The sequence below is a fragment of the Vitis vinifera genome, chromosome 2, assembly GCF_030704535.1.
Source record: "Vitis vinifera cultivar Pinot Noir 40024 chromosome 2, ASM3070453v1".
NCBI classification, from domain to species: Eukaryota; Viridiplantae; Streptophyta; class Magnoliopsida; order Vitales; family Vitaceae; genus Vitis; species Vitis vinifera.
In genome coordinates this window covers 15,777,696-15,805,342 of record NC_081806.1, presented here as the reverse complement: position 1 = coordinate 15,805,342, position 27,647 = coordinate 15,777,696, and the positions used below count along the sequence as shown (strand labels likewise).

The 27,647-nt window shown below is 40.4% G+C and overlaps 3 protein-coding genes and 1 long non-coding RNA gene across 5 annotated transcripts in view; 2 read left to right on the top strand and 2 right to left on the bottom strand.

Moving 5' to 3' along the window:
• The window catches only part of LOC100243188 (probable DNA helicase MCM9), an 87,072-nt gene extending 83,876 nt beyond the window's left edge, over positions 1 to 3,196 (top strand). Inside the window, exons 17-20 of one of the 2 annotated variants that reach the window (XM_002263702.4) lie at positions 2,208 to 2,317; positions 2,421 to 2,468; positions 2,546 to 2,698; positions 2,827 to 3,196. In XM_002263702.4, the coding sequence (XP_002263738.2) occupies positions 2,208 to 2,317; positions 2,421 to 2,468; positions 2,546 to 2,698; positions 2,827 to 2,918 (403 nt within the window). In that variant the 3' untranslated portion in view covers positions 2,919 to 3,196. Of the gene's footprint in view, positions 1 to 2,207; positions 2,318 to 2,412; positions 2,469 to 2,545; positions 2,699 to 2,826 lie in introns of those variants that run through there. The other variant, XM_019225089.2, reaches the window with a different exon arrangement.
• Positions 3,197 to 5,300: 2,104 nt separating this feature from the next.
• Positions 5,301 to 7,256, bottom strand: LOC100263727 (scopoletin glucosyltransferase). Its single transcript, XM_003631455.4, has one exon. It carries the CDS (start codon positions 6,938 to 6,940, stop codon positions 5,411 to 5,413), a length of 1,530 nt encoding a protein of 509 aa, XP_003631503.1. The 5' UTR covers positions 6,941 to 7,256; the 3' UTR covers positions 5,301 to 5,410.
• A 4,878-nt stretch (positions 7,257 to 12,134) lies between these two features.
• Positions 12,135 to 14,268, top strand: LOC104882571 (uncharacterized). The gene is made up of 4 exons (XR_009464984.1): positions 12,135 to 12,847; positions 13,003 to 13,152; positions 13,267 to 13,426; positions 13,537 to 14,268. It is a non-coding gene; the product is annotated as an uncharacterized LOC104882571 (long non-coding RNA).
• Positions 14,269 to 23,210: 8,942 nt separating this feature from the next.
• On the bottom strand, positions 23,211 to 24,688 carry LOC104877451 (uncharacterized). The gene is made up of 3 exons (XM_010645694.1): positions 24,372 to 24,688; positions 23,612 to 24,272; positions 23,211 to 23,372 (listed from the first exon to the last, which is right to left on the bottom strand). The coding sequence occupies exons 1-3, from the start codon at positions 24,686 to 24,688 to the stop codon at positions 23,211 to 23,213; spliced, it is 1,140 nt and encodes a 379-aa protein (XP_010643996.1).
• Between the last annotated feature and the right edge of the window lie 2,959 nt (positions 24,689 to 27,647).

The window sequence follows — 27,647 nt, the reverse complement described above, 5'->3', positions numbered from 1 at the left end:
CCCAAAGCAAAGGAAGAAAGTTGGAGTTTCCAGTTTTAGCGCCCTCAAATTGATCCCGAGGTTTCTAGAATCAACACAAGGGACTTAATAGCCTAAAATCTATATTGACAATTCCAGGATTGATCTTAGGCACTTAATAGCTCAGTCCTGAAACACAATAATTTTGGAAAAAGGTTATACAACATTTTAGATCTTTGGTTAATTATTGATTGACACAAGGTTAACTAGAAGTTTAGGTGAATGTAACACATCTTGTAAAACAATAGACTGGATGAGAATAATTTTTCCTTGACCAACAACCGTGGTAAACGAACCATCATCAATAGAAATCTTTTTGTTTCTAAGGTAAGGACTATATGAAGAGAAAACTTTATTCAATGACCCAACAGTCAATGAAGGACAAATTTGAGGCCCTTAGAAGTCTGAGAAATGGAAGACTTACCTGTCTGTGGCAAAGAACACATACCCAACTGTTTACTAAGAGTACCCAAAAATTTTCTCAGCCTTGTTTAGTTCTCCAAATTTTTCTTCTCTGTTGGAACTAGTTTTTTCTTGAGGGCCTCCTCCACAATTTGCCATATTTGCTTTACTGTGTTGCTGTCATGCTTTATTTCCCCCATTCCGATTCAGGTTCTAAGGTTTTCCATGAAGTTTCCACTTCTCTTTGGTGTGTTGGGGCTTCTTACAATAGGCACACCAAAGTTCTTTACGGTTGAGATTCTTTAACCATTAGAATGCCCTGTTTTTCCAACAAGATTTGGGTTGAATTTGTTTGGCTTTCAGCAACCATAGCAAAACCATCAATAGAAGATTGTTCGAGCATCACACCTTTCCAACTTTTTTCAGCACAAATGATGGAGATGACTTCATTCATGGATGGAAGTTTCTTTTTTCCTAGAACTTGGACTCGCACTTGACCTAACTCCTCATTGAGCCCAGTAAGAAATTCAAAAATTTGTTTTCTTTCAACGTTTTTTGAGCATTATTACATCTTCACTACATTTCATTTGAATGTTCTGTTAGTTGTCACTTTCCAGCCACAAAATCTTCATGATATTGGCATATTTGGTCACAGATTTGGTTCTTTGTTTTGTGGTGGAAATCTTCACCTTGATTTCAAAATTTTGAGTAGAATCTCATACCTTTGAATAGGCTTGTCGGATGGCTTCCCAAATCTCCTTAGCTGTTGTAAGAAATATACATGTTCTGCTTATTTCAGGGGTCATTGAATTCCATAACCAAGACATGATCATGGAATCCTCTTCATCCCAACTTTGAAATTTTGGATCTTCAGGCTTTGGTCTTGTGCTGATTAAATGACACAGTTTTCCCCTGCCCTTTAGAAAGGTTCACACCAATTGAAACTGTTGAAGATAATTCTTCTCAGTAAGGTGGCAAGCAGGTTTTGTAGTTCCCCCATGGTTTGGCTTAGCAACACTTTAAATGTCACCTCAGTAGAACTGGTGGTAGGAGTATGGTTTGACTTAAGACATAACTGTGATGAACATAGACAGAACAAATAAGAAAGAAATCAACAATGAAGGTCGAGGAATCAAACATGGCAATGAAGGTTGAGGAATTAAAACACCACAGAAAAATAATCAAATAAGGACATGCAGCACTCAAAGTTTTCACCTAGCACACCAAGAACCTAGTGTTGGCTCTAATACCATGTGGAATTCTGAATTATTCGTATTCAGCCAAAATCAAGAGATACACCAGAATATATATCTAGCCTCCCCTATCCCAGGAGAGGAGACTTCCTGATATATACAGTAATTTAAATCAATTCAAATTTTCTAATAACTAATTTACTGCTGAACAAAAGGAGAAAAACCTAATTAATTTATAGTTTTACAAGAAGAATACTGAAAGGAGAAAAATTCCTAACTAATTTATAGCTGTACAAGAAGAGATTAAAAAGAGAAAAATCCTAAATTATAGGACAGTTTCAAGGGTTTCTTCCTTTGATCAATCCTTTAGTCTACTTGAACCCACCTTGGGTTTATCTAATGCAGATTTTCTTATGTAGTTTTTCTCTGATTTAAATAGTAATAATCTCTTAAAATAGTAAATTATAACTTACAGATGCAACCAAGAAATTGACGCTAGTACCATGGACAAAATTCTTCATCTTCTTCTAGAGCATGCCAGATCCAAAGCAAGAATTTCAACCACGATTGTTAAATTCTGAGGGTGTGTTGCAGGTACATTCACTTTGTAAAAGGATACTTCAAACCGGTTCTGACAAAGGAAGCTGAGAAAGTAATTTCAAGTTATTATCAACTCCAAAGAAGATCAGCAACACATAATGCAGGTTTCACCTAACAACCCCATATGATTAGTTCAATGTTTTCATATTGTTTTTTTTTTTTTTTTACCTGCTTAGATCATCCATTTTACTAATTCAAGTAATGCAGCAAGAACAACCGTGCGCATGCTAGAAAGCTTGATACGGTTAGCCCAAGGTATCTCTCCCTCCATGGACTTTCCAACACAACCTTCCTACTTATATGATGCTCTGGTAACTCTGGTAATGTTGCAGCACATGCAAGACTGATGTTCAGAAATGAGGTCACCAGACTAGATGCCATCACAGCCATTCTCTGCATTGAATCATCCATGACCACCTCGGCCATTGTGGACAGTGTCGGGAATGCCCTGCACTCCAATTTCACTGAGAATCCTGATCAGGAATGTATCCTCACAATCTGTGTCCATAGTTAAGCTAGATTGTTAATGGAGATATGATGTTCATATACATGGCCTACTTTAATTTTATTTCAATGAGATAGCGTGTGAAATCTTAACTACATTATAACATAGATGCCAAGCAAGAGAGGTTGATCCTGGAGAAGCTGAGTTCTATAGATGAATTTCCCGACATAATCAGCATACATGGATCAATAACCGGATGAGAATGGAGGTCGAACAAGCTGTGGCTCATGAGCAGGTGGGTGTTTAATTTTTATGCCCTCACCAACCTCACAGTAAAATCCAAGTTGAATACATTACATCATAAGCTGCTTCTTAGTCTGGCTTTGTAGAATTCCATCGTAGAATGCTTGTTCAAACTCCCAAGTTGTTTTTCTTTGTGTTGGTGTCTTTGTTAAATGTCACTCCATATGGAGGGTTCGTTTGTAATTTACTTTTGGCTACTGTTTAGTAAAAGTAAATGAAAAATGATTTCAAGTAATCTAATGGATTTTGAAATCAATTTTGAAACAGTTGAAAGGCCATTTTTCAAAGGTCATCATGATTTATTTGTCTATCATGAATTTTTATTTTTTTTGTATAGTAATCCTTTTTTTTTTTTACGATTTTTTTTACATATTTTTTTTTCATTATCTTTTATTTTAGGGAGGTTTATAAATGCCCCTTAATGAAATCCCCCAAGCCAATAATGTCTAGTCGATGTCTAACACTCAAGGACCAAACATAGTTTGGAATTAAAGGATTGAATGTCTCAATTATGTTAGACCTTCTAAGACCGGATATCCTTTATTTACATTAGCCATTCATGATTTCTCACTTTTAAATTACACATATATCCTTCTAAATTGTTTTTCAACCATTTTAACAAGTTTTTTATTTTTTTATTTTTTTTAATCAAAAGTTAGTTATGACCATAGTTACAATAGGCTTATGATATTAAATAAACTTTAAACATGATTTGTAACCAGGGTTTGTAGTTGAAGGATAAAGGAAGAAGAAGAAGATGGGTTTAGAGAGAATAATGGAAAGGGTATTTTGGGTTTGTTAAAATTGTAGGGTGGATGTATTTAGAAGTTTTTAAGTTTTTAAGTGAACGCGCCAATAGGGTAGATGTGAAAAGAGTTTAGGTGAATGTATTTATAATTTTCCTTTATATATATATGCTCATCGTCAAAATATAAATTACAAAAAAATTATTATTATCATGTTTACTTGAATTTAGTTAAAGTATAAAAATATAAATATTATATTTAAAAAAAATAGAAAGGAAACTACTATGAATTGGGTTTTAAATAAAATAGTAATTTGTTTAATTAAAGCTTGGTTGATATAGTGGAATAAAGAAATTGTTTAAATTTAAAAGTTTGTCATATCCATTTTGATAATTACATGTTACTTTTAATAATATTTGCAACTGACAGTACATTTAAAAATTTTCGATGATTATTTTTTATAACATTTCACATTTTTAGCATCAGAATTATATAATATAAAGTTGTATTGAATCTTTTTGTTGAATTTTAATTAATCTTTAATAATTTATCTTAATGATAAGATGTCGTATATACTTTTATTTTAGTGGATCTGCTTGGAAATAAAAATAGAATTTAGGCCCTTCAAGCATGGACTCTTTGTTTCATCCGCGGTTGCATGCTATTGTCATAAATTATTTGAGGGCTAACCATTAAGTTATCTTTTGCTCGTAAATCAATTTAATAACTTAAATAAATTAAGTATTTATGATAAAATAATTTAATGATATAATTTAAGATAATAAATAAATTTAAATAATAAGTGAAAACAATTAATTTATTTTTAAATTCATATCTTTATTTTATGTTTTTACCCTATACTTCATAAAAGATAACAAAGGCGTGCAAATGTTTCCTTTAATCGAATGAAGATTGGCTCTCGAGTACAAAGGTAGAAGGGAGCTTAATTGCGAGACTCACTTGTCAAGTAGGGACAAAAGTTAGCCTTAGTCATTTTGATGATGTCAAATGGAAGGGTCATTGCTTAATAAATAAAAGTTTTTTAAGAATAACATACTAATCTTTCTCCAAGAGTTCGCATCAATGAGAAGGTTTGACATATTGATGTTAGCTCTTTGTCACGTGGGGTTGTAGTATGTTCAAGGTTGGGATGTTTGTCCTTTGCCACGTGGGATTGTAGCATGTTCCAAGGTTGGGATGTTTGTCTATTAAAGTGGTACGTGAGTTGGATTTAAAACATTCATTGTTATTTTCATGATTTTTTTTATTATTCCACGACCTTTATTATTATTTTGATCCTATTTGCCTCAATTATAATTTATAAGAAATTAATATATCAATTTAATAATTTAAAATAAATTTTAAGTTAATTTTATCAAATAATTTTAGTACTTAAAATAAAAATTAAATAATAATTTTTAACTTAATAATTCAAATATAATTTAAATTGAAATGACTTTAAATTATTAAATAATAAATATTAAGTTTTATCGAACACCCAAATAAAAAACTAAAAGATAAATTATCATTATTATTATTATACCGGGCCTCCTTTTAGTAATATCATCAAAGGGCAAAAATTGAGACTAAAGCTTATAAAATCGTACTGTTAATACGTTAGGCCTCCATGATACATGATATGTAAATACATTTAAAAAAAAAAAAAAAAGTGTATGGATGGATGATACATTAATTATAAGTGCTTATGGAGCCCTTTGGTTGATAAAATCCCTAAAAGCATCCAAAGCAGCAGCCGAAGTCGCCGGAAACTCATTCCCAAACTTACCACTTATCATCTCCGCCCTTTTCTTCATGTCTTTATCACTCATCACCTTCTCTATTCCGTCAACTATGGCCTCTTTTACGATGGTTTCAGAAGCATCTTTAGCAAACACCATGTACCCAATTTTGAGATGTTTCACCACTAGCATCGCATCGTAGTACTGGTCTCCACGGATTGGCCAAGCCAAAAAGGGCACTCCACGCCCTGTTGCCTCCACAGTGGAGTTCCATCCACAGTGTGAGAGAAATCCACCTGTCGATGGGTGACTCAGTATCAACAGTTGTGGTGCCCACCCACGTATTATCAGACCTCTTTTCCCTACTTTCTCCTCCAATCCATGTGGGTAGTATCCGCTGTCTTCGTTTGAGTCTGAACCCGGTGGTCGAGGTGGACCTGGCCGGCCTGAACCGGGTTGGATCACCCAGATGAATGCCCGGTTCGAGGCTTCTAATGCAAGCGCCAGTTGGGCGTAGCCCTCCATGGTAGGACCTACCTCGCTTCCGAATGACACGTAGAGGACGGATCCACGGGGCTTGGAGTCTAGCCACTGGATCACCTCCTCCTCAGTGCAGCTGGATTTCCTGTTGGGTCGGATGTCTCGATCGTGGAGGAGCGAACCGGATGAGTTCCAGTACTGATCTGGCAAAAGCGGGCCCACACCCCAGACCGGGATTCCGGTTTCGTAGGCCACGTACTCGATGAACGGACGCTCCAGGTCGTCACACGTGTTGATCATAAGCGCGATCGAGCCCGCTGCCTCGACGACCCACGGTGGCTGGTGCCCTGGTTTGGGTGGCCCCCCGAACTTGGGACCCGACCGTGGTGGACCTCTTGCATCGGGTGGTCCAGGTGGGCGACCTGAACCGGGGGGTCCAGGTGGGCCGCCAGGAGGACCGTGAGGGCCGCGTTGAAGGTCGGAGTAAGTCAAGGCCATGTCTTCGGGTAGGCCGGGAAGGGGTAGGACTTCGCCGGGCTTGATGTTGAAGGCGCCGGCTTTCCAGGAGGCGTACTCCATGGCGGCGGAGCAGGCACCGGAGGTGAAGAAAGAAACGAGTGGGATGTTAAACTTATGAAAAATACCTTTGCTCCAGCTCATCATCACATCGATTATGGCACAGAGGGGTGGGACGTAGTCTGGGGATGTGGATCTGGAAGAGAGGAGGGATTCGATGGCCGTACCCATCTGATGCTGGTGGCGATGATGGTGGCTCATGGGATCGGAATCCGGGGAGGGCGACGATGGCGGAGGAGGAGGAGGAAATGAGGATGAGATCTCAAAGATGTGGATGAGAGGAATACGGCGGAGATCGGAGGGGATGGAGGAGGAGAGATTGGAGGAGATGATGAGGGTAGTGTTGAAGGTGCGGGAGGCGAGGTGTTTGCAGAGCTCAAAGCAAGGGAGGAGATGGCCTTGGCCAAAACATGGGAACACTATGATATGGACAGACATGATAGGTGGTATTTTTGGAATGAGATTGAGAGGTAGTGTGTTTTACAGGGGGAAAGGAGGAGGATGACTTAGGGGAGAAGCATGCGAGGTTTACTGGTAGGAGGGAATTTGACTGGTAAGTGTGATGTGAGAAAGAGGCGGTGAGGCATTTGGAAGAAGCATCTCCTTTCCAAAAACTTGTTGCTCCCCATTCTTCTTTCTAAACTCATTTGCCTGTTCCGGCCTCCCATGCTCATTTGTCCGCTACTAAGATATGCTGGTTAACACAACAGGTTGAGAAGCACTAAGTTACATAGCCATTTGATTAATTATATGGTGTATATATATATATATATATATATATATATATATATATATTAATTTTTATCATATAAGTGAAAATGTGATACGAATGTGACAATAAAACAACAACCCTGAAAAAAAAGAAAGAAATATGCTTTAGAGAACTGACTTGATCCACTCATAAAAATCAACTGATCATTATACTTGCTCACTAAGTCACAAAGGCTCTGTTTGGTTCCCCAAAAATGTGAGAGAAGTAAAATTGAGAGGAAAAATGGAAGGAAAGAAAAAGGTAAGAAAATGAATATAATTTTTTTCACTTGTTTGGTTATCCTTGGAAAATTCAAGGGAAAAAAAAAAAGTTAAGGAAAAATAGAAGGAAAATAAAATCAACAATTTGTTTTAAATGGTTATTAATTTGTTGAATAATAAAATCAATTAATTCAATAAAAAAACTGTTGAAAAACGTGAATTTTTCGACATAAAACATTGCTCATAAAAAGTCTCTGTTATTATTTTTTTATTAATAATGATAAGATTTATGTATAAAAAATAGTAACTTTTTATTTTTACATATTTCGATCTTACATTCGGCCAAGACTCACTAAGGAGCTCCTTCAAAATCTCCAAATATAGGCCCAAACCAACCCAACCAATCTAATCACTCAAGTTTCATTTTTCATGAATGTTGAAGCTACCGTTTAAAACAAAATATGTTTTTCTTCTTTTAATTTCTTTTACCTCTCATAAAAAATCCGTCAATTTTTAAAAATAAATATTGAGATTATATAATTTTTTTTTATCAAAAAAGAATAATAATATTTTAAAACTTTTAACGACGAAATTATCATGTTTTAAAATTTTGCCTACATTATTAATTTACTTTAAATGTATAGTAAACCATTAAAAAAAAAGCATTCAAATCTCGATTTAATTACATCAGCCTAAATTAGGGAAAACATGACATGATTTTCAATCAAAGTAAATCGATTTAAATGAACAAAGACCTTGTTTAATTATTTTAAAAAAAAGACAAGTTCAAAGCTCAATTTAATCATAGACTGATTAAATTAATTGGAATCAAAGAGACCGTAATCTCACTGCCCTAGGCCTCCAGAATTAACAAGAATCCAAAGAAAATCACAAAACTAATTTATGATCTGATTAAACTGCTACAGCATATCAAAAAACCCTTTAATTACTAAAAGAAAAATCACTAGAAAAGAAATTATCAAGTTTGCCACAGAAAAACAAAAACTACAAAAAGACATCTTAGTGTTCCAAGGCAACAGATCATCAAAATAAACAAACAAAACACGATCAAAAGTTTCCCAATTATCTATACAAAACATATCACCTTAAGCACCTGAGACAATCAAACTGAACTCTGTGCTTTGTTTGGTAGCCGCAAAAACATAGATAATAAGATAATTCAATGAAAAAAGAAGTCCAGAATTTGAAATTCAATTTGTAAATTATTGAAAACTCAAGAAACAACAAGCTGGTCTAAACCGAAAAAAGCATAATTTCCTCCATTTTTTAGCTAACCAAACAAAGGAATAATTGAATAACATGTTGAAAAGATAGATGAATAAAAAAAGTCTTCGTAAGTCTAAAAATATAATAGATCAATTTCTAATAGTCAACTATCATCCATGAGTTTTAATATCAAAACTTAACGTATAGTCCCAAAACAAAAGTAAAACTAAAAATAAAAATAATCTCCATCTCAAATTAGGCATAAAAAAAGTAGGTCCAAATTTAACTGACAGCCAAAGCTTACGCCTATCAATTGGACAAGCAAGGAAGGCTCGAGCTGCACTCACATCACCGGTAAGAGCTTGATATGCTTTCTTATGAGATACATCACTCATGCCTCCAATCTTAGCAATCTCTTCAAACAATTGCTCTTCTGTACAATTTTGAAGGTTGCTTCTATCAAGAGCCGCAACAACTGCATCCATTCCAACTCTAATTGACCTCAATTCTTCACTTACAATATCAGCATATTTTGTTTTTCACTTTTTTGTTTCTTTGTTTGACTTTGGTGCAGAAACATATGCATTTGTAGATGAGAAAGATGTCTCAGTTGTTGCTTCATTTTCAACATAAGCAAATGTTTCATCTTTGATCCCATGTTGTGATGATCCTAATTGAATTGTGCCATCCAAATTCTGTTCCTAGGCCCAACGAAGTTGTCTTTCTTTTGCACCTGCAGCAAGACTTCCTATTGCTCAATCTTTTCCAAGAAGAATGGACAACTTATCATAATTTCTAATAGGTTTGTATCTGAGCTGAGATGCTCCTGGGTGTGCCTTTTAACATCAGAAAAAACAAATATTAACAAAACTCGAGTTCAATTGTGATAATGTCTATTAGAAATTTATAGCTCTACATTACATGCAAAATTTTTATTTCTAATAACTCAAAAATAATAATTAACTCACCTTAGTGTAGGTAGTCTATACTTCCGTGGTAGCTTCGATCATTTGAGTTGATTCATTGAAACCAAATCCACTACCATTTTGTAAAACTTCTTAAGCAACATTAAAGTTTTTTTTTTAAAGTTTTCATTCAATTTTTTATGTGCTCCAAGTTACAACTCAATTCAAAATTTTCCCCAATTTCTTGCGCAACCATTGCATAAGCTGTCTTGGTGAAGACTCCTCCTATCTTTTGCCATTTATGCATTCGCTCCATTAATCGATTAACCAAAAGGTTATCCATTTCATCAATCCAAGTCAAGTTTCTTTTTTCACTTACACTTTTGTGTACTTCAAAGCCTTCACTATGTTCCATCTGAAATAATAATACATATATATATATATATATATATATATATATATATATATATATATATATATATATATATATATATGTTTAAAATGAAAAGTCAAGAGGAGGAGATATAATAATAACTTCATTGTAACTCATTCAAAGTGTGATTTTAACTAGATGAGTTATAGTTCTAAATACAATCATCGTACTTAATATGAAACACAAAAAACTATATAAGAAAAGAACCATAAAATAAAAGGACTCATCAATGGTTTCTATTGTAATCTTTCCACATATCCATGGCTATTTTCTCCCTTAAGATTTCTCATTCCTTGCATTTTTTAGCTAAACTCAAGACCATTGATTCAAACTCCGCTTCTTCGCTAAAAAGCTCTCTATCGACCTCTGCTATTAATCTTTCATTTGGATCAACACCCATGAGATAGATATGGAGGATACGACATGCTAGTATAATATCAGATTGTGTGTTAATAGGGTAATGTGGCTCCGTCCCACTAGCTATTATTGGAAACCTTTCCTTCAAAATACCAAATGTTATTTCAATTGCATTTCTCAAGGACGAGTGTCGAAGGTTGAAAACCTCTCAAGCATTTTTTGGTTGATGAACACTATACTCTTTTAAATGGTAATGAGTGCTTTTATATGGGGTAAGAAATCTAATTTTTAGCTGAAAACCCGCATTAGCCAAATAATATTTACTTAAGAAGCATAGACAAAGGATCTTTGTTACTAGTAATAGTCACTTGAGCTAATAAATTATTATCTAATCACCAATAATCACCTTGTGGAACAATCAATTTATCAAAATCTCTCATTAATGCATTATCTAGGATTCTCGAGTCTGATGCAGATCCTTCCCAACCAAGTAAAACATATGTGAACTTCAAGTCAAAGGAACATGCTGCTAAAACATTTTGTGTTGGATAGTACTTTCGCCCTCGATACCTTTGTACAACATCATTTGACACTTTTACACGAAAATATGACCCATCAATCGCCCCTATGCAATCCTATAAAGAAACAAAATTATTAGTTTATTTTGAAATATAAATAATATTCTAATGATGTTTATTAGATAAGTAAGTTTACCTTAAAGTAGGGCAAAAATTTGGTATTGTCCTTGATTTCTTGAGGACACTTTAATCCATCAGGTTGCTTTAAGAAGACATCATCTAAAGATATTATAGCTCTAAGAACTTGATGAAAGTGACGACTAACAGTTTCACTAGAACGCTTGAAATAAAATTTCATAGTTCTATTCCTTAAATTATGACCAACAATGTGAAGGAATTTGGCAACTTGTTCTTCTACATTACTATGTGCACTATTTCTAAGACGACCTATTCCCCGAAGAATGTTTACTAGTCTTGTGAATGCATCCTTTCCCATTCGTAGTTGATTATAACAATCTTCATTATCCATTAGTGTAAGTCTTTCCATCAAAGCATGTCGTTCATAATCTCCTTCATTAGAGATTGATCTCTCCAAATAGTTTGAGTGATGATAAATTGAAACAAGAATTGCTGCATATGTAGCATACATAGCTACACAAGTTGCAGCCCATCTTCTAAGTCTTTGCCACTCTTCATTATAAGTCTACGTGATAGCAAAGTAAGAGGAATGAGTTAGTAAAGTCATTATTCAGTCTTGAAATGTGATAGTTAAATTAACTTAATTTAAGATTGATTATGATAATTTATGATAGTTAAATTAATGACAAGTTACCACTTCTTGAAATAGTAAAACAAACCTTACTAGAGTTGAAATGTCTAGTTTAAAGCATGATAACAAAATGAAACTCTTTCTAAGTTCAATATTCAGTTTGAAATTTGTATGATTACTTAAGAATACTTGGTCCTCCACTTGGTTTTGGGATGAATGAAGGAGAGTAGAGTATTAAGAAGAAGATGATGAATGAATGACAAAGAAGTGAACTTACTTGAAATCGTTCAACTGCCAAAGGGTCACTCGGATTTTTATCAGGATGAACTTGCTTTGGCTGCACAAATAATAGAAAAAGTTTTGAGAAAGCATTATTCCTGCTTTGAGTCAAAGAAAAAGTAATCTTAAGAAGATAGTATTATTAGTTTTTTTTTATAATTAATGTTATTGCTTGGAGATCTCTGTTTGAAAATTTCAATTTGAATTTCAGGTCCCTCTCATCAGGCCCATTCTCAGATGAGGTCAATGTAATTTACTCACATAGACGAAACAATTAAAGAGGGGAGTTTAATGAAGCAACAAAACCGTTCTTTTTCTAGTTTGAAGACTGTGGTCTTCTAGGTCTGCAACAGAATACATTGCAATTCTAGAATCTAGTTATATGTATTCTAGGATGTAATACACACATTCGACTTTGGGTACTGGTGCATTCTCTGCAATTAAACTGAAAATCATGGAAATGGAACACCCAAAACAGGAATATTAGCTTTGTAAATTGTGTTGGTTGGAGGTTATTGCATTCTTGGACATCACATGGACTACCCTTGCCATTTGAGTAGAATTTGAAGATGAACAGTATGCATCTTCATACTCTTGTAAGCCATTTAGTTGACATTACACTGCTTTATAGCTTCAAACCTCTAAGAGATCCATGTTTGAAGTTTTCTTTTGGTTAATTTTTTAATTTTGTGCGGTGTATATGCTTGCTTGCTCATAAATGTTTTTTTTTCTTCTTGAATATATTCTTGTGTCCCACTCTCTCCATCCCTACCCATGACAACAAAATTTGATGTGTTCTGAGTAGCTTGTGTTCTATATATTCTATCCTGCGCTGGTAGCTAGCAACCTGGGTGATACAGTTACAGCTAGTAGTTTGGCTACAATGTGAGTTCAGTTCTGTTCACTCTTAAAATACTTCCCATTCATCAATTGTTGCTTTAAGTTCATTTTATTCTCTATCTGTTTCACCTATAATTTTTGGTTAAATTATAGGTGGCTCATGCTAGTGAATATACTTCTAACTTTTATCATTGGCTTAGCACTTGGTTGGATACTCATAAAAATCACCAGACCACCCCAACATCTACATGCACTTATACTTGGTTGTTGTTCAGCAGGTAGGTGATTGTAACTATTTTCAAGTCATATGCATCACTAATACCATGCCTGACCAAACATTGGACAAACCAGTAAGATGGCAAGATGTCAAATTTACCATTCTGGATCATGACACCATCTTGTACACCATTTTCAATATAACCAACAACTGTCGATCATATATTTTGCTGGTATGTTATGCACAGGAAATATGGGGAACTTGTTTTTCATTATCATCCCGACAATTTGTGAGGAGTCAAACAATCCTTTTGGCTCATGGATCTGTCTGGAACACACTACTTTAACCAGTGTTACATCCAAGGAAGCATTGACTTTATCTTTGATGGGGCAAGATCAATCTATCAGGTAAAGGGGTTGATCTTGATCATTTTGATAATAGAAATTACTGTTATTGCTTCAATCCAAATGTTGGGTATTTCTGTATGATTTTGATACTTGAAGTTGTGTTGAACTAGGGATGTGTCATCGAATCAATAACGACAACTTCAGGAGCAATTGCATCTCATCGTATGGAATCACCTAACGATGGCACAAGATTCTCCTTTGTAAACTGCACAATCATTGGAACTGGAAAAATCTACCTAAGAAGAGCTTGGGGTGAATATTCAACAGCAGTTTACTCAAATTACAGGATTGTTGATATGATAACTCCTAGCGGATGGAGTGATTGGAACAAGCCAGAGGGGAGAAGGTATGTATATCAGAATCAATACAACTAAATTCTCAATGATTTTAACCAAGGTATTACCAGAATTTGGTGGCAGGAAAGGGTTTGTTCACTTCAGATGAGGCGCTCTTCAGTGACCCTTCATCTCAGCCTATAGTCACTGATTTTGCCAACAACCCAGGTGAGTTCAATGGAGCTTTCATCACCGTAATGAGGAGGCTTGGGAGAGTTTGCGTCAAAACTGGTGACCAAGGAGAGATTAGGAAGGATTGCACAACCTTTAATTCATGAAGGCAATGTCTCAGCAACAAATTTTGTAAGGAATTCCTCATTATCCAGTTTGCCTTACCAATATGTTATCTACAGTTTGTCAATATAGTCAAGACAATTCAATTTATTTTACATAGCTCCCTGCATTTACTCTGTTTTCTGATAGCCTCTGTATGTGAACTCTTTGTTTTTTCATCCTTGTAATGTTCATATTCTTTCATAATAAGACTTACAACAATGAAGATTTGCAATTTTTATTTATTTATTTGGGTTGTAAATAGATTTCGAAGACAATATTTTACATGCTGTTGTTTAGATTTTCACAACCTAGAGAGTCATAATGATCATAGCCTACCAGTTGATGCTTATTGTACAATTGATGCTTACTGTACAACTTAAGTTCTATAACTACTCTCATAATGTGAGCAAATCAAGAAATACAGAGACTCATTTGGGAATCCCCTGGAATGATATCAATTGAGGTGATTTTTGTGCCAAGTCATATGTGGAATTTGATTCATTTTTAGACAATTCAACCAATTTGGCTATTAAAGAGAAACAAATGAAGTGTAATTCAAAAAACTAAGTATGATGATGAAAGAGGGTCTGGTGTGGCTGGTTAGCGATCAACTTACCATTGCCAGAAGAGCCACCCGTCTTCTCTTGTCAAATATACATTCACATGTCATTGAAAAAACCAAGTAATATGGATCAAATGAAGCATTTCCCGTGTGAACACTATGTCAAATTCCCAATTACAACATATATGCAATAAACACAAGCCTAATTACAGCATATATGTAATAAACCTTCCAAAAATTGATGCCACCAACAATGATACAAAACAATAACCAAGCACTCAGAGGCAGCAATAAGATACATATATGCAATACACAACTATAGACCCATTCCCCCAACCAAATTATGAAAAAACCATAAGCCAGTAAACAATAGCAGAACATCAAGGGTAAAAATCAGATCAAATCCAGAAAGCAACAAGCCAAGAAAGTTTAGAAAAATTCTGGTGAAATTTAAGAAACGGGAAAGGCGAAAGCAACCTAGAAACCCAAATAGAGAACCCAAGAGAGAACGATTACCTTGGGTTCCGAGTTTTCACAGGATGAGGTGGATTGGAGTTCAATTCATACCTGATCTGAAGACATGGATCTGAATACATTCACTGGATTTGAAGAATTCATTTCATCCATGGGAACTTGATTTGAAGAGCGCACTTCATCCATGGGAACTCGGGTGCTTGAAAAGGGTAGGTTTTCAGCACTGGAAGGTGGTCGGAGTGATAGTGGTGGCCGTTGAAAGGGTCGACGACGGTGAGAAGCCATGACCATTGATGAAGAGGAAGTGAGAGGTGAAGCCTCGGTGAACAAGAGCCCGATAAAATCCCCCCCCCCCCCTTTTCCCTTCTCTTTTTCTCTTATTTTCCTCGTTATTTTTTAAGGAAAATAATAGAGAAAATATTACAATATTTTCTTTAATACTTTCCTTTGTATTTTTTTTTCCATCATATTTTCCATGTCATCCAAACTAAAGAAAACCATTTTCCTCTACATTTTTTTCCTTTCCTTAGCATTTTCCGGGAACCAAACATAGCCTAAGTGTTGGCTTGGATACACTTTTTGTTTTTTGTTTCTTAGAATAGAAGATTAAAAAAAATTTAAGGACATATGGTGAGTATATTATTTTTGTATAAGAGTTTTTACCTTTTTTATATAAAAGTTTCTAATTTCAAAAACAAAAAACAAATAATATATCCAACCAAGCCCAATCTTTTACTTATCAAAGAATCCATAAGAAAAGTGAATGGGTTGAAAAATCAGAAGGCATAGGGTTAGGTGCCGGTTTTATGCATAGTGTTGTTTGAAAGTATTGGAAGAATCCATAATCCACCAAAGAGAGGACCATTGTGCTTGCCTTCTTCTGCAATTTTTTTGGGATAGAATAGAGTCTCCCGGTGGCCCAAACTTTTGAGTATTTTCCTTGGGGTCTTCCCTATGGTTGGTAGCAATTAGCAAATGCTCCAGGGCATCACAAAGCTTGAGAGGGTTATAGGTTTTTAAAAGGAGATTATTAGATGTAGTGCTGGAAAGAAGTTGAGTGGGTTTCAAGATTGTGTCCAAATTTTTGGGTAACCAGAAATATATGTGCAGCACAAGCTGTTGAGGCCTCGCGTCCCTGGCGATCCACGTAGCTGCCAAATGGATGGACGCATGATCTCAACCAATATAGGTTCTTGATTCAATTGTACCTGAAAAAGGCGTCCGGATGGGGTGTCCGGACGCACCCTCCGATGGTTTTGTCAGCCATGGTAGGAGAGATAAATCAGTTGACCTTTTACTAGGTATAACAAACTTACCTTCCTCTTTGTGTGAAGGTTCATATATATAAGTATCAGAAGCTTTGTTTCCCTCTTTAATGGTAGGGAGATATTTTGGCTTGTCATGATGCCCCTAGGTGGTGGCAGGGCCATCATCACTCATAGGGCGGCTGACAGAGATCGTGGGAGGTGCCGCGGCTGTCAGAGATCATGGGAAGTGACTTGTTGTCACTTCATTCCTGTCCTTTCACTCTGCAGGTGGCGGAATGTGGGCCATGGCAGGCTGTTATGATAACGTGCAAGACTTGCTTACTCAGTCAATGATTCGGACAAACATATCCGGATAGGATATGTCGGTCGTCCAGATGTGATATTTGCGAGTGTCGTGTACTTCTCCCTGAGGAAGTCCGGATAGGAGAAGCGCGCCACGTGTACCCTTGGGGAAATCCAGATTGGGTAATCCAGATGAGAATACGTACCACGTGTCACTAGGAAATGTGTGCCACGCGGCCTCAGGAGGAGGGGTCCCTACAGTGCCCCTCTTTTTAACTTGCCGATTTTTGCCTGAGCAAAATGGGCGGGTTAAAAATGATTTCTTTTGGAAACTGAAGTTGACTTTTTTGCTTGATTGGGCCACGTGGCAAGCGGGGGCGACGAGGTAGAAAAAGCATTTATGATGAGCCGTCGACTCTGGGTATTCCTAGGCAGCGTGTTGGTTGGAATAATGGCACAGCTGAATGTTTAAAATACCGAGAGGCTTGTCTCGCTATAAATAGCAGATTGTTCCTTCTTTTTGCATTTTTTCCTTATGCGTTTTTCTGCTAGTGCATTTATCTTCTACCTTCTGTATATCGTCGCTCTTGAGGGGAGCTCTAGGGTTTTCTGCTAGCAACATTCGCGTCGTGACGGTGATTGCAGTGTGGTTTTCCACCCTATTTTTCCAGTTTACGCTCGGTACGTTCGCTTATCTTTGTCTTTGCTTCGTTGTGTTTGCTTTTGTGGTTTGTTGTTGGTTTGTTGGGCTAGTTGCTTTGCGACTGGGAGTTTGTTATTCGGTTTCTAGGGCTCTTTCGGGGGTTATTGACTGTTGGCCTTCTTTCATGTAGACTCCATTGCAGCCCTAGGCTAAAAAATGTTTGCGAACAAGGAAGCTACCTCATCTAGCTCGTCCGAAGATGCCCGTGCTGAGAAATCTATTGATAAATTGAGTGTGAAGGAGTTCCGCGAACGTTTCTGTATTCCCAATGGCGTGCTCTTGGAATTTTTAGATGGAGAGGCCGTGTCTACTAAGAAAGCTGAAGACAATGCCATCACTTTTACAAAGGAACAATTCAATACTGGGCTCCGGTTCCCTCTCCCGTCTCTGTTCAAGGAATTCCTTCACTTCACACAGATCCTACCAGCCTTCATCCACCCCAACATAGTCCGGGTGCTGATGGGATGCAGCGTTCTCAGTCTGCTTTTCAACTTGGACCTCTCCCTGCTGGAGGTTCTTTTTGTCTACTCCCTGAAGAAGGGGAAGAATGACATATTTAGCATGGCTGCCCACCTGCCCACCTGCCTTCCCTTCAACTGGTGACTGAGTTGCCAGATTCAACAAAGGGAGGAGCCAAGGGACATGTGTTGGTCCGGGGTGCCTGGGCTGGTCTTTTGGGGCATCCGGATAGGCCATTTTCCCCAAATCATTCGTTGGTGCTTCCAAGTAAGGCAGTTTGCTGGTTTTGTCCGGCCTTCATCTTGTTGTACTGCTTAGGAGGGTTATCATCTGGCTTAACATCTTTGTTTGCTGATACTGCAGGTCCGGACAAGAGGGGTCGCGCAGTTGAGTGGGTAGAAAAAGCGTCGTTCGCCCGGCTGAACAAGTTATTTGAGATCTCCGCCACCTAGAGGCATCATGAGACGCTGCTCACTGCGTGAAACCTGTTAGCCGTTGTCAGGGAGTCCCAAGAGTATATCGTCAATATTCTCCCCAGGAAGCTGCCAAAGAAGGTAGTGCCTGGGGAGCATTACATTTTGAAAGACCTCACTTTCTACAAGGAGGTGCAAAAGGCAGACGCTTAGAAACGCCGAGCACTCCTTGACGATCTGGAGGGAAGGAGGAAAGAGGGAACTTTGCGGAAGGCTCCTGGCAAAAAATGTTGCGCAGCCTCCCTTCCAGGTGAAGCTCCAGCAAAAAAGAAGAATAAGAGGAAGCTGGTTCTTCATAATAAGGGTAAAGAAATAAAACTTCCAACTCCTCCGAAGGAGTTGGTAATTCCCCTTTCGACTTATGTGAAGGAAGTAACAATAAGAGAGTCGGAACATCCCGTCCCACCCTCTATTTCAAGCGGCCCCGGAAATCTCGCGGGTCTGAACCACTCAGGGCCTTCAATGTCAGTGGCTGGCCGTCTGGCTCTTCTGGCTGAAGAAGCTACTTTAATAAATCAACCCGGCTCTCCCCATCCGGATAGGGACACAGCCGAGGCTTCTTGTGCTGCAGCATTGCCTCCTACGACATCCCCAATGAAGGAAATGGGGGCAGAGAGTCAGAGTTTACCTCCTTGCGGGCCAAACCCCCTTACCCTTGTACCGGTGAAGGGGCCAGCTAGAAGGAGGTCGCGTCCGACTCGGGACCTAAAGTCTGGCCTCATCGGGTGGCTTCAGGATCGGTTCTTTGAAACCATCGAAGTCAGTTGCTCGTCCGTCCAGGATGATCATCCGGAGGAGAGCGAGGCGGAGATGGCAGCAGAGAACCCACCTGCCCCGGTGGTGGTCCCGGATGGGGATTCACCCGGAGCGACTCAGCCGGTCGAGATTGATGGGGCCCCAGAACTGGAGGAGGAGCCACTCTCCAATGCTTCATCAGGGGGGAATCCAGTTGATGATGCAGTTTGTATCTCTGCTAGCGCTTTTAGCTACGCGGAGTTAGAAGAAAAGCTGAAACGGATTCCACCCGACTCAGACGTTGTCATGCCTTTAGCAAAAATGTTCGAAGTGGTGGAAACGGTATAGTTTTTACTTCTTGATTTTTCTTGCCATACTAATGTGTTTGTGGCATGGTTTGTAACTATGTACTTCTTGTTGGTGTGTTTTTCTGCAACTGGTGAGCGGTCTTCGCGGCATGGTTCAACAACACGATCTGTTTTCTGACCTACTGCGGACCGCTGATTATACGAAGGCCTTCGTCTCTCAGCGCAAAAATAATGAAGAGAAGATGCGCTTGAAACTGGAGCAGGTCGAAGCCAGTTTATCCGCCGCTCGAGAGGATAACGAGGCTCTCCGGGTAGAGCTTGTTGAGGCAAAGAGCCGGGAGGAAACTTTGGATGCTCGTCTGCTTGAGGCGGAGGATGAGAAGGCTCTTCTAAGGGGTGAGGTGAGGCAACTCCGGACGGAGGTATCTATCGAGAAAAAGCAGAGAGAAGATTTTCAGTTGCGTTTATCAGCGCAAAAAGAAGAGCTGAAGGCTGAGTTTGCTGTAGAAAGGGAGGAACTTGAAGCGGACTACCAGAAGCAAGTAAACGACATGTACTTCTTCGGCTATCGCTACTGTATGAAGAAACATGGCATCAAGCGGGATGTCCCTTCAATTCCCCCGGGTGAGGAGGAGAAGCTGCGCGGCAAGCCTGCTCAATGAGAGCTTTTCTTTTTGTAATAATTTTTGTACTGCTATCTTCTCGCTGTATTTTGTAGTCCGGAGGACCCTTTGTATACAACTTTTACAAATATCAATAAAACGTATATTCTTTCACATTTGCACTTGTCTTTTTTTTTATTTATTGGTAATACTGCTTTAAATTCGACACATTCCATGGTCTGAGTAATGGTGTTCCGTCTAGCTTTTGTAGATGATAAGCTCCACTTTCACTTGACTTAGATACTATATAGGGGCCTTCCCAGTTGGCTTGAAATTTTCCTGCTCTTGTCTTAGTAGTATTTTCAAAAACTTTTCTAAGGACCAGCGTACCATTTTTGAAGCTTCTAGGCCTTACTTTGTGATTGTAATGAGCGGATGCCCTTTGTTGATAGTCTACCATCCGGATGGATGTGTTTTCCCTTACTTCATCTGCCTAGTCCAAGCTTCTTCCTAACTCTGCGTTTGCATCATCCTGCTTTCCTGCCTCAGTCCGGATAGTGGGTAACCCTATTTCGGTAGGAATGATTGCGTCCATACCGTATGGGAGGGCAAAGGGAGTGTTTCCTGTAGGGCGTTCGGGTGTGGTTCGGTAAGCCCATAGGACTCCGGGTAGCTCCTCCACCCACTTTCCTTTTGCTTGCTCGAGCCTTTTCTTTAAAGCCATGATTAACATTTTGTTTGTGGCTTCTGCTTGCCTATTACTTTGAGGATAACGCGGTGTGGAGTATGAGTTCCGGATGTTCAGTTCCGAACAAAAATTTCGGAAGGCGATGTTATCAAACTGTGGACCATTGTCGATTATAATGGTTTGGGGGATTCCGAAGCGGCAGATGATGTTTTTCCATACGAACTTAGTGACATCCTTGTCTTTGATGCTAGCGTATGCTTAAGCTTCCACCCATTTACTGAAGTAATCCGTGGCGATGAGTAGGAATTTCTTCTGGGCGGGTGCGACTAGGAGGGGTCCCACTATGTCCATGCCCCACTACGCGAAGGGCCAAGGGCCTGAAATTGGTTTTAGTGTCTCTAACGGCATATGCGAAATGGGGGCATGCCTTTGACATTTGTCACATTTTTTGACATAGGCTGCCGTATCCTTCTTCATTGTTGGCCAATAGTATCCTTGAGAATGGGGCCTGTGTGCTAGAGATCATCCTCCAGAATGATTTCCACATACTCCCTCGTGCAATTCTGCTAATACATACAAGGCCTCTAAATGACTTAAGCATCGAAGGTAGGGACCTGTAAAAGACCTTTTGTACAGGTGCCCCCCAATTAGGGTAAAGCGGGAGGCTTGCACCCGAATCTTGTGTGCCTGTTTGGGTCCTTGGGCAAAGTGCCTGTCTGAAGGTATTTTATAATGTCGTTCGTCCATTCTTGGCCATCTGCTTGGTTTACCTCGATGGTGTTGCAAGTGGAGGTTTCTGCTACGGAAGGACTGGCTTGCACATATATAGGCAACAATATTGCTTCCTTGATGGGGAGGGAGGTAGCTATGCCGGCCAAGGCGTCGGCGCGCCCATTTTCAGTTCGTCTGATTTTTTCGATTGTCCACTCGGGGAATCGTTGTAAAGTGTCCCTTACTTTAGTCAGATATCGTGCCATGTGCGCATCTTTAGCTTTGTATTCCTTCTGAACGTGTCTTACCACGAGTTGAGAGTCGCTATAAACCCGGAGCTTGGAGACGGATAGAGCCAGGGCGAGATCCAATCCGGATAGGATGACCTCATATTCTGCTTCATTGTTAGAGGCAGGGAACCCTAGTTGGATGGATTGCTCCAAATGTTCCCCCGTTGGTGATTGCAGCAGGAGCCCTACACCGGATCCGGATGATCGTGAGGCTCCATCGACCCGCAAAGTCCACCACTCTTTTTCACTTGATTCCTTATGCTGGATAGGCTTTCGGGAGTATTCCAGCACGAAGTCAGCCATGACTTGGCCTTTCATGGATAGCTTGGGTTGGAACTCAATTCCATATTCGCTTAACTCTATGGCCCATTGAAGCATTCTTCCGGTTAGGTCCGGTTTGTGCAGAATGTTGCGAAGGGGCTGGTCAGTTAGCACGACCACCGGGTGTGCTTGGAAGTAGGGGCGGAGTTTCTGGGCAGCACTGCGAAGAGCTAAGGCCGTTAGCTCCATCTTTGAATACCTGGTTTCTACGTCCGCCAATGCCCTACTGACATAGTAGATAGGTTTCTGCTCCTTGGGTGAGGGGCAGCGGAATAGAACAGCGCTGATCGCCCACTCTGATACAGCTAGGTACATGTATAATTTTTCACCAGTGATGGGGTTGCTCAGGATGGGCGGTTGCATGAGGCAATGTTTAATTTTTTGAAAAGCGTTTTGACAGCTGTCTGTCCACCCATTGGCTCCAGCTTTTCGTATTGCCAAGAAGAATGGTCGCAACTCATCAGTGAATCGGGTTATAAAACGCCCAAGCGCGACAAGCTTGCCTGTGAGGCGTTGTAATTCCTTTTTGTTCTTGGGGGGTGGTGTGTCCATGACCGCTTTCACTTGATTCGGGCTAACCTCTATCCCCCTTTGGCTGACCATAAATCCCAGGAATTGGCCAGCACTTACGCCAAAGGCGCATTTGGAAGGGTTTAGCTTCATGCCATACTTCCTTAAGAGGTGGAAAACTTCTTGCAAGTGGAGGACATGCTCCTCTCGGGTTTTGCTTTTGACCACGATATCGTCAATATATACCTCTACTGTGCGGCCGACCAGAGGTTTGAAGATCTTTGTCATCAGTCTCTGATAAGTGGCGCCAACATTTTTGAGTTCGAATGACATGGCTTTATAGCAATAGAGACCATGTGGTGTTATGAAGGCTGTTTTTTCTTCATCATCCGGGGACATGGGGATTTGGTGGTATCCGGAGAAGGCGTCCAAAAAAGAGAGCATCCCTTGCCCAGTTGTGGAATCGACAATTTGATCTATCCGTGGCAAAGGAAAATTGTCTTTTGGACATGCATTATTGAGGTTGGTGTAATCAACGCACACCCGCCATTTGCCTTCTTTTTTGGGTACCACTACTACATTTGCTAATCAGTCCGGGTAATCCACTTCTCTGATGAATCCGGCTTCTAGCAACTTGTCAATCTTACTCCGGATAATTTTTTGCCTGTCCGGGTGAAAACGCCTAACCCTTTGCCGGATGGGTTTGACTGTTGGTAAGACGTTGAGTCTATGAGAGGTAATGGAGGGATGAATTCCTTTCATATCAGAATGTGCCCATGCGAAGACGTCATGGTTTTGTCTGAGGGCGTTCTGCATATTCTGGGTTTCTTCCGATGTCAGGAGGGAACTGATATTCGTAAGGTGAGTACCTTCTTCTGAAATTTGGATTGTTTGCAAGGGATCCGCTGCCGGGGGATCTTTGTCCGCCGGACCCAATAATTGCTATTGGCTACGTGCAAGGCTGGACTGAGGAAGGGATGCATCCTCCTGGCTAGTCCCTGCTTCTCGTGCTATCTGGTAGCATTGGCGAGCAGCTAACTGGCTGCCATATAGATCAATTTGCCCATCTTTGGTAAGGAAACTTACCATTTGGTGATATGTAGAGGGGATGCCTTTCATGTAGTGTAGCCATGTGCGCCCCAATATGACATTGAAGGGTGATAAATCTTGTACCACCGAAAATCGTACGTTGAGAGTGACTGGGCCAACTTGGACCAACAGTACAATGTCTCCCAATGACGTAGTTGATGACCCGTTGAATCCGGATAGGATTCGCACAGGGTTTTCGAGGCCTGTGAGACTGTGTCCCATGTGGCTAATGACCGATGCTTGTATAAGATCGGCTGAGCTGCCTGGGTCGACCAGGATGCGCCTCACGTCGAAGTCTCCTATCTCTAGGGACAGGATGAGGGCGTCGCGGTGCGGATGCAATATCCGAGTGGAGTCTACTGGTGGAAAAATGATTGTCCCATCTATGGGGCGGGGGCCCCCTCCAGATATCCCAGGCCGGATGGAGTTGATACGTTCATGTACCGATGCGGCCCGCAACAACTTTTGTCTTTTTCGTTTGGAGTCATACTCCTCGTCAGATGGGCCTCCGTTAATATAGTTTATAACGGCTTTGGGGGCGGTTGGGGCCCTGGGGGCTCCAGTGTTGTGGTTTTGAGAAGCGTTTTTACCTCCAGCATCTGAGCGGAGGTATTGCTTCAAGTGTCCTACTCTTATGAGCCTTTCGACCAAATAATGGAGGCACCTGCATTCTTCAGTTGTGTGACCATGCTCCTTGTGGAAGACACATTTTTTGCTATGATCTCTTTTGGATGGGTCCGTTTCGAGGGGTCTAGGCCACCTGAAGTCGGACATGCCTTGGATCATAGGGAGAAGTTTCTCATATGATATGGAGAGAGGCGTGAGGGGCGGTCTTTCCGGGCGACCTGGCCCTTCCTACCTTTGATCGAACGGCCTTGGCCTGTTCGGAAGTTTGGCATTTCTATCCGCGCCACTTCTAGATGCCTGTCCAGCAACCAAGACTTGCTGGGTGGCTGCTCGTACGTCATCTTCGAGCATTGAGTATTTGTTTGCACGTCTGAACAAGTCGTCCATCGTTGTTGGAGGCTTTTTAGCGAGTGATTCGAAAAATGGAGTGCCTGGACAGATGCCTCGCTTGAAGATCTGCAGGATAGCATCCATACTATAAGCCTTTACTTGAAGTACGACTTGACCAAACTGTTTCACGAACTCCCTTAAGGATTCGTTATCTTGCATTTTTATGTTTTGCAGAGTGCTGATGTTCTGTTTATGTCAAACGGAGCATAAGTATTGTCCCACGAAAGCCTTCGATAATTCCCTGAAATTGTCAACAGAGTTGGGAGGTAGGCGATGAAACCATGAGAGGGCCTGCCCTTGTAGGCTGGCGGGAAATATTTTGCATAGCAACGCGTCGTTGCCCATATCGAGAGTCATGAGCTGTCGATAATGCATGATATGATCGAAGGGGTCGCTGGACCCATCGTATGTGGAGAATTTGGGTACGAGGAATCCCCTTGGGGGCTCGTAATGAATGATATGATAGCAGAAAGGCGTGGAGAGCATGTCGTCTAGTCTTTTGTTGATGGAGCCAACAGGTGGCCCATTTAGGAGGTTTCTCCCATCTTGTTGTGCCGCTAGGTGCGAGTGAACGTTCCGCACCATGGGGGTGACCATAGGGTCACGGTGCAGGAGCACGTTCTGTACCATGGGGGTGACCATAGGGTCAGGGCGCATTGCCCAGGTTGTGGCTGTTGGTAGCCTTGGTCTCCCAGGCTCTTGTGGGCCTAGTCTCGCGCGCATTGAATTTTACAACTGGGATTTTCTATCGCGTTGCCTTTTTGTTGAAAAATGAGTGGAGTCCGAGCTTTCCTCACGGGGAGCTTGAGGCATGGGCGTGTGTGGCTCATGGGGCCTCACGTTGTATGTTCCTGGGATAGCTCCCGCTGTCCCAGGATATATTGACTCTGGTTCTGGCCTTGAGTTTGCTACATGGCCTCTTGAATGCTGACGATGAGGAGGCCCCGATGTTGAAGCCTGGATGCGTAGTACAGCGTTTTCTTCTCTTAATCTTTCTGTCTCCTGAAGGAGAGCTTTCAGTTGTCGTTCGCTTGCCAACTGTCTTCTTTCGATGGCTTGGCGCCATTCATAATTATCTTCTTCTCCCTTACCAGATGAACGACTTTGGGAAGGTGTGGCCATCTTCGTCGGTGACTGAATCAACGAATTTTCCCACAGACGGCGCCAATGTTGAGGCCTCGCGTCCCTGGCGATCCACGTAGCTGCCAAATGGATGGACGCACGATCTTAACCAATATAGGTTCTTGATTCAATCGTACTTGCAAAAGGCGTCTGGACGCACCCTCCGATGGTTTTGTCAGCCATGATAGGAGAGATAAATTAGTTGGCCTTTTACTAGGTATAGTAGGCTTACCTTCCTCTTTGTGTGAAGGTTCATATATATAAGTACCAGAAGCTTTGTTTCCCTCTTTAATGGTAAGGAGATATTTTGGCTTGTCATGATGCCCCTAGGTGGTGGCAGGGCCATCATCACTCATAGGGTGGCTGACAGAGATCGTGGGAGGCGCCGCGGCTGTCAGAGATCATGGGAAGTGACTTGTTGTCACTTCATTCCTATCCCTTCACTCTGCAGGTGGCGGAATGTAGGCCATGGCAGGCTGTTATAATAACGTGCAAGATTTGCTTACTCAGTCAATGATCCGGACAAACATATCCGGATAGGATATGTCGGTCGTCCGGATGTGATATTTGCGAGTGTCGTGTACTTCTCTCTGAGGAAGTCCGGATAGGAGAAGCGCGCCATGTGTACTCTTGGGGAAATCCGGATTGGGTAATCCGGATGAGAATACGTACCACGTGTCACCAAGAAATGTGTGTCACGCGGCCTCAGGGGGAGGGGTCCCCCTACACAAGCTACATGTAATCTAGACTGGAGTTTCAATGCCTTTACAAGTCCTTTCACAATGCTCCTTCCATAAGCACTAAACCAACTATAATGTGAAGTCTTCCACCTTTCCTCCTATCCTCACTACAAACTCATAATGCCGATTGGACTGCTCCTTGCTCATAAGTTGTGGGGAGCACCTGAAACTTCCAAAAAGGATCAAGATTGCAAATCATAAGTCTCAAGCCTCTGTGCCAGAGAAAGAGATGAATACAGTCGCCATCCTTCTTAACATACAACACTGATTAGCAATGATTCTTCCCCTGCTCACCAGCGGGCATGGTAAACATCATTTTCCAAACTGCTGTACTCATGAAGAGTGCCACTGTCGCATGTGCCAAAAAACCCCAAATCTCCTGGATAGTCAACATTTCCTATTCCCTATCGCCACAAGAAGTGATTTACCAAAAAATTATTTTATTCGAAGTCAGGTTCCACTCAATTGCATCAACTGTACCCCAATTCATCCTTAGCTTTGATAAAAGTGATTCAGCAGATATCCTACTTTTATCTGCAGTAAGATTCCACTCAATTGCATCACCTCAGCCCCAGTTTTCCACCCCACCATACTACAGATCACTTCAATATTTCCCAGTTGGGAAGAACCCTGATAAAGCTTGGACTGCAGTTTCTCCCACTCCTCTCCAACCTAAGAATCAGTATTTTTCCACTTCTCTACTTAACTGTAACTCTGAACAGATTAGGAGATCACTCCTTCAACAGTGTCTTCCCTGATGCATGATCATGCCATAACAACAACTGAGCAAAACCACACAAACCCCTTTCTCACACCTTCCACAACCCTATCCCAACAAATCTCCTACCTCTCGTGAACACCAAAACTCCTTCCCTCGAATTTCCTTAACACTAATTTCATTCACTAACCTTTTCTTCCCCCAAATCTTCAAAGCTATTTCCTAACAATGTTCTACTCATCCCTCCACTTTCAACAAACAGACCACCTCATATTTAACCAAGTGGGTCTTTCTTGCCTCCCCATCCCTTCCCATAAAAGTTTCTCTGTAACTCACCAAGTTGGTACATGGTGATGATTTTAGTACTATAAAAACACTGACATTCCTGTAAGTTATCCAAATTAAAAAGTTTCTTGAATCAGATAAAATATATATAGTTATTGGTTTAAAATAATATAAGCAGGTTCCAGGGCTTGTGCAACAACTTGGCAGGTTTAGACTTTGTCATCTCTAATTAGACAGTCAGTACATGATTAGC

What these genes read in the sequence shown, in the direction of transcription:
- LOC100263727 (XM_003631455.4), bottom strand. Translation starts at nt 6,940, where the DNA reads ATGTCTGTCCATATCATAGTGTTCCCATGTTTTGGCCAAGGCCATCTC.
- LOC104877451 (XM_010645694.1), bottom strand. Translation starts at nt 24,688, where the DNA reads ATGCAAGATAACGAATCCTTAAGGGAGTTCGTGAAACAGTTTGGTCAA. An exon ending in CCAAGGCCGTTCGATCAAAG is followed by an intron (nt 24,273 to 24,371) that starts GTAGGAAGGGCC and finishes GTCCGACTTCAG; the next exon opens with GTGGCCTAGACCCCTCGAAA. An exon ending in TTGGCCCAGTCACTCTCAAC is followed by an intron (nt 23,373 to 23,611) that starts GTACGATTTTCG and finishes CCTTGCACGTAG; the next exon opens with CCAATAGCAATTATTGGGTC.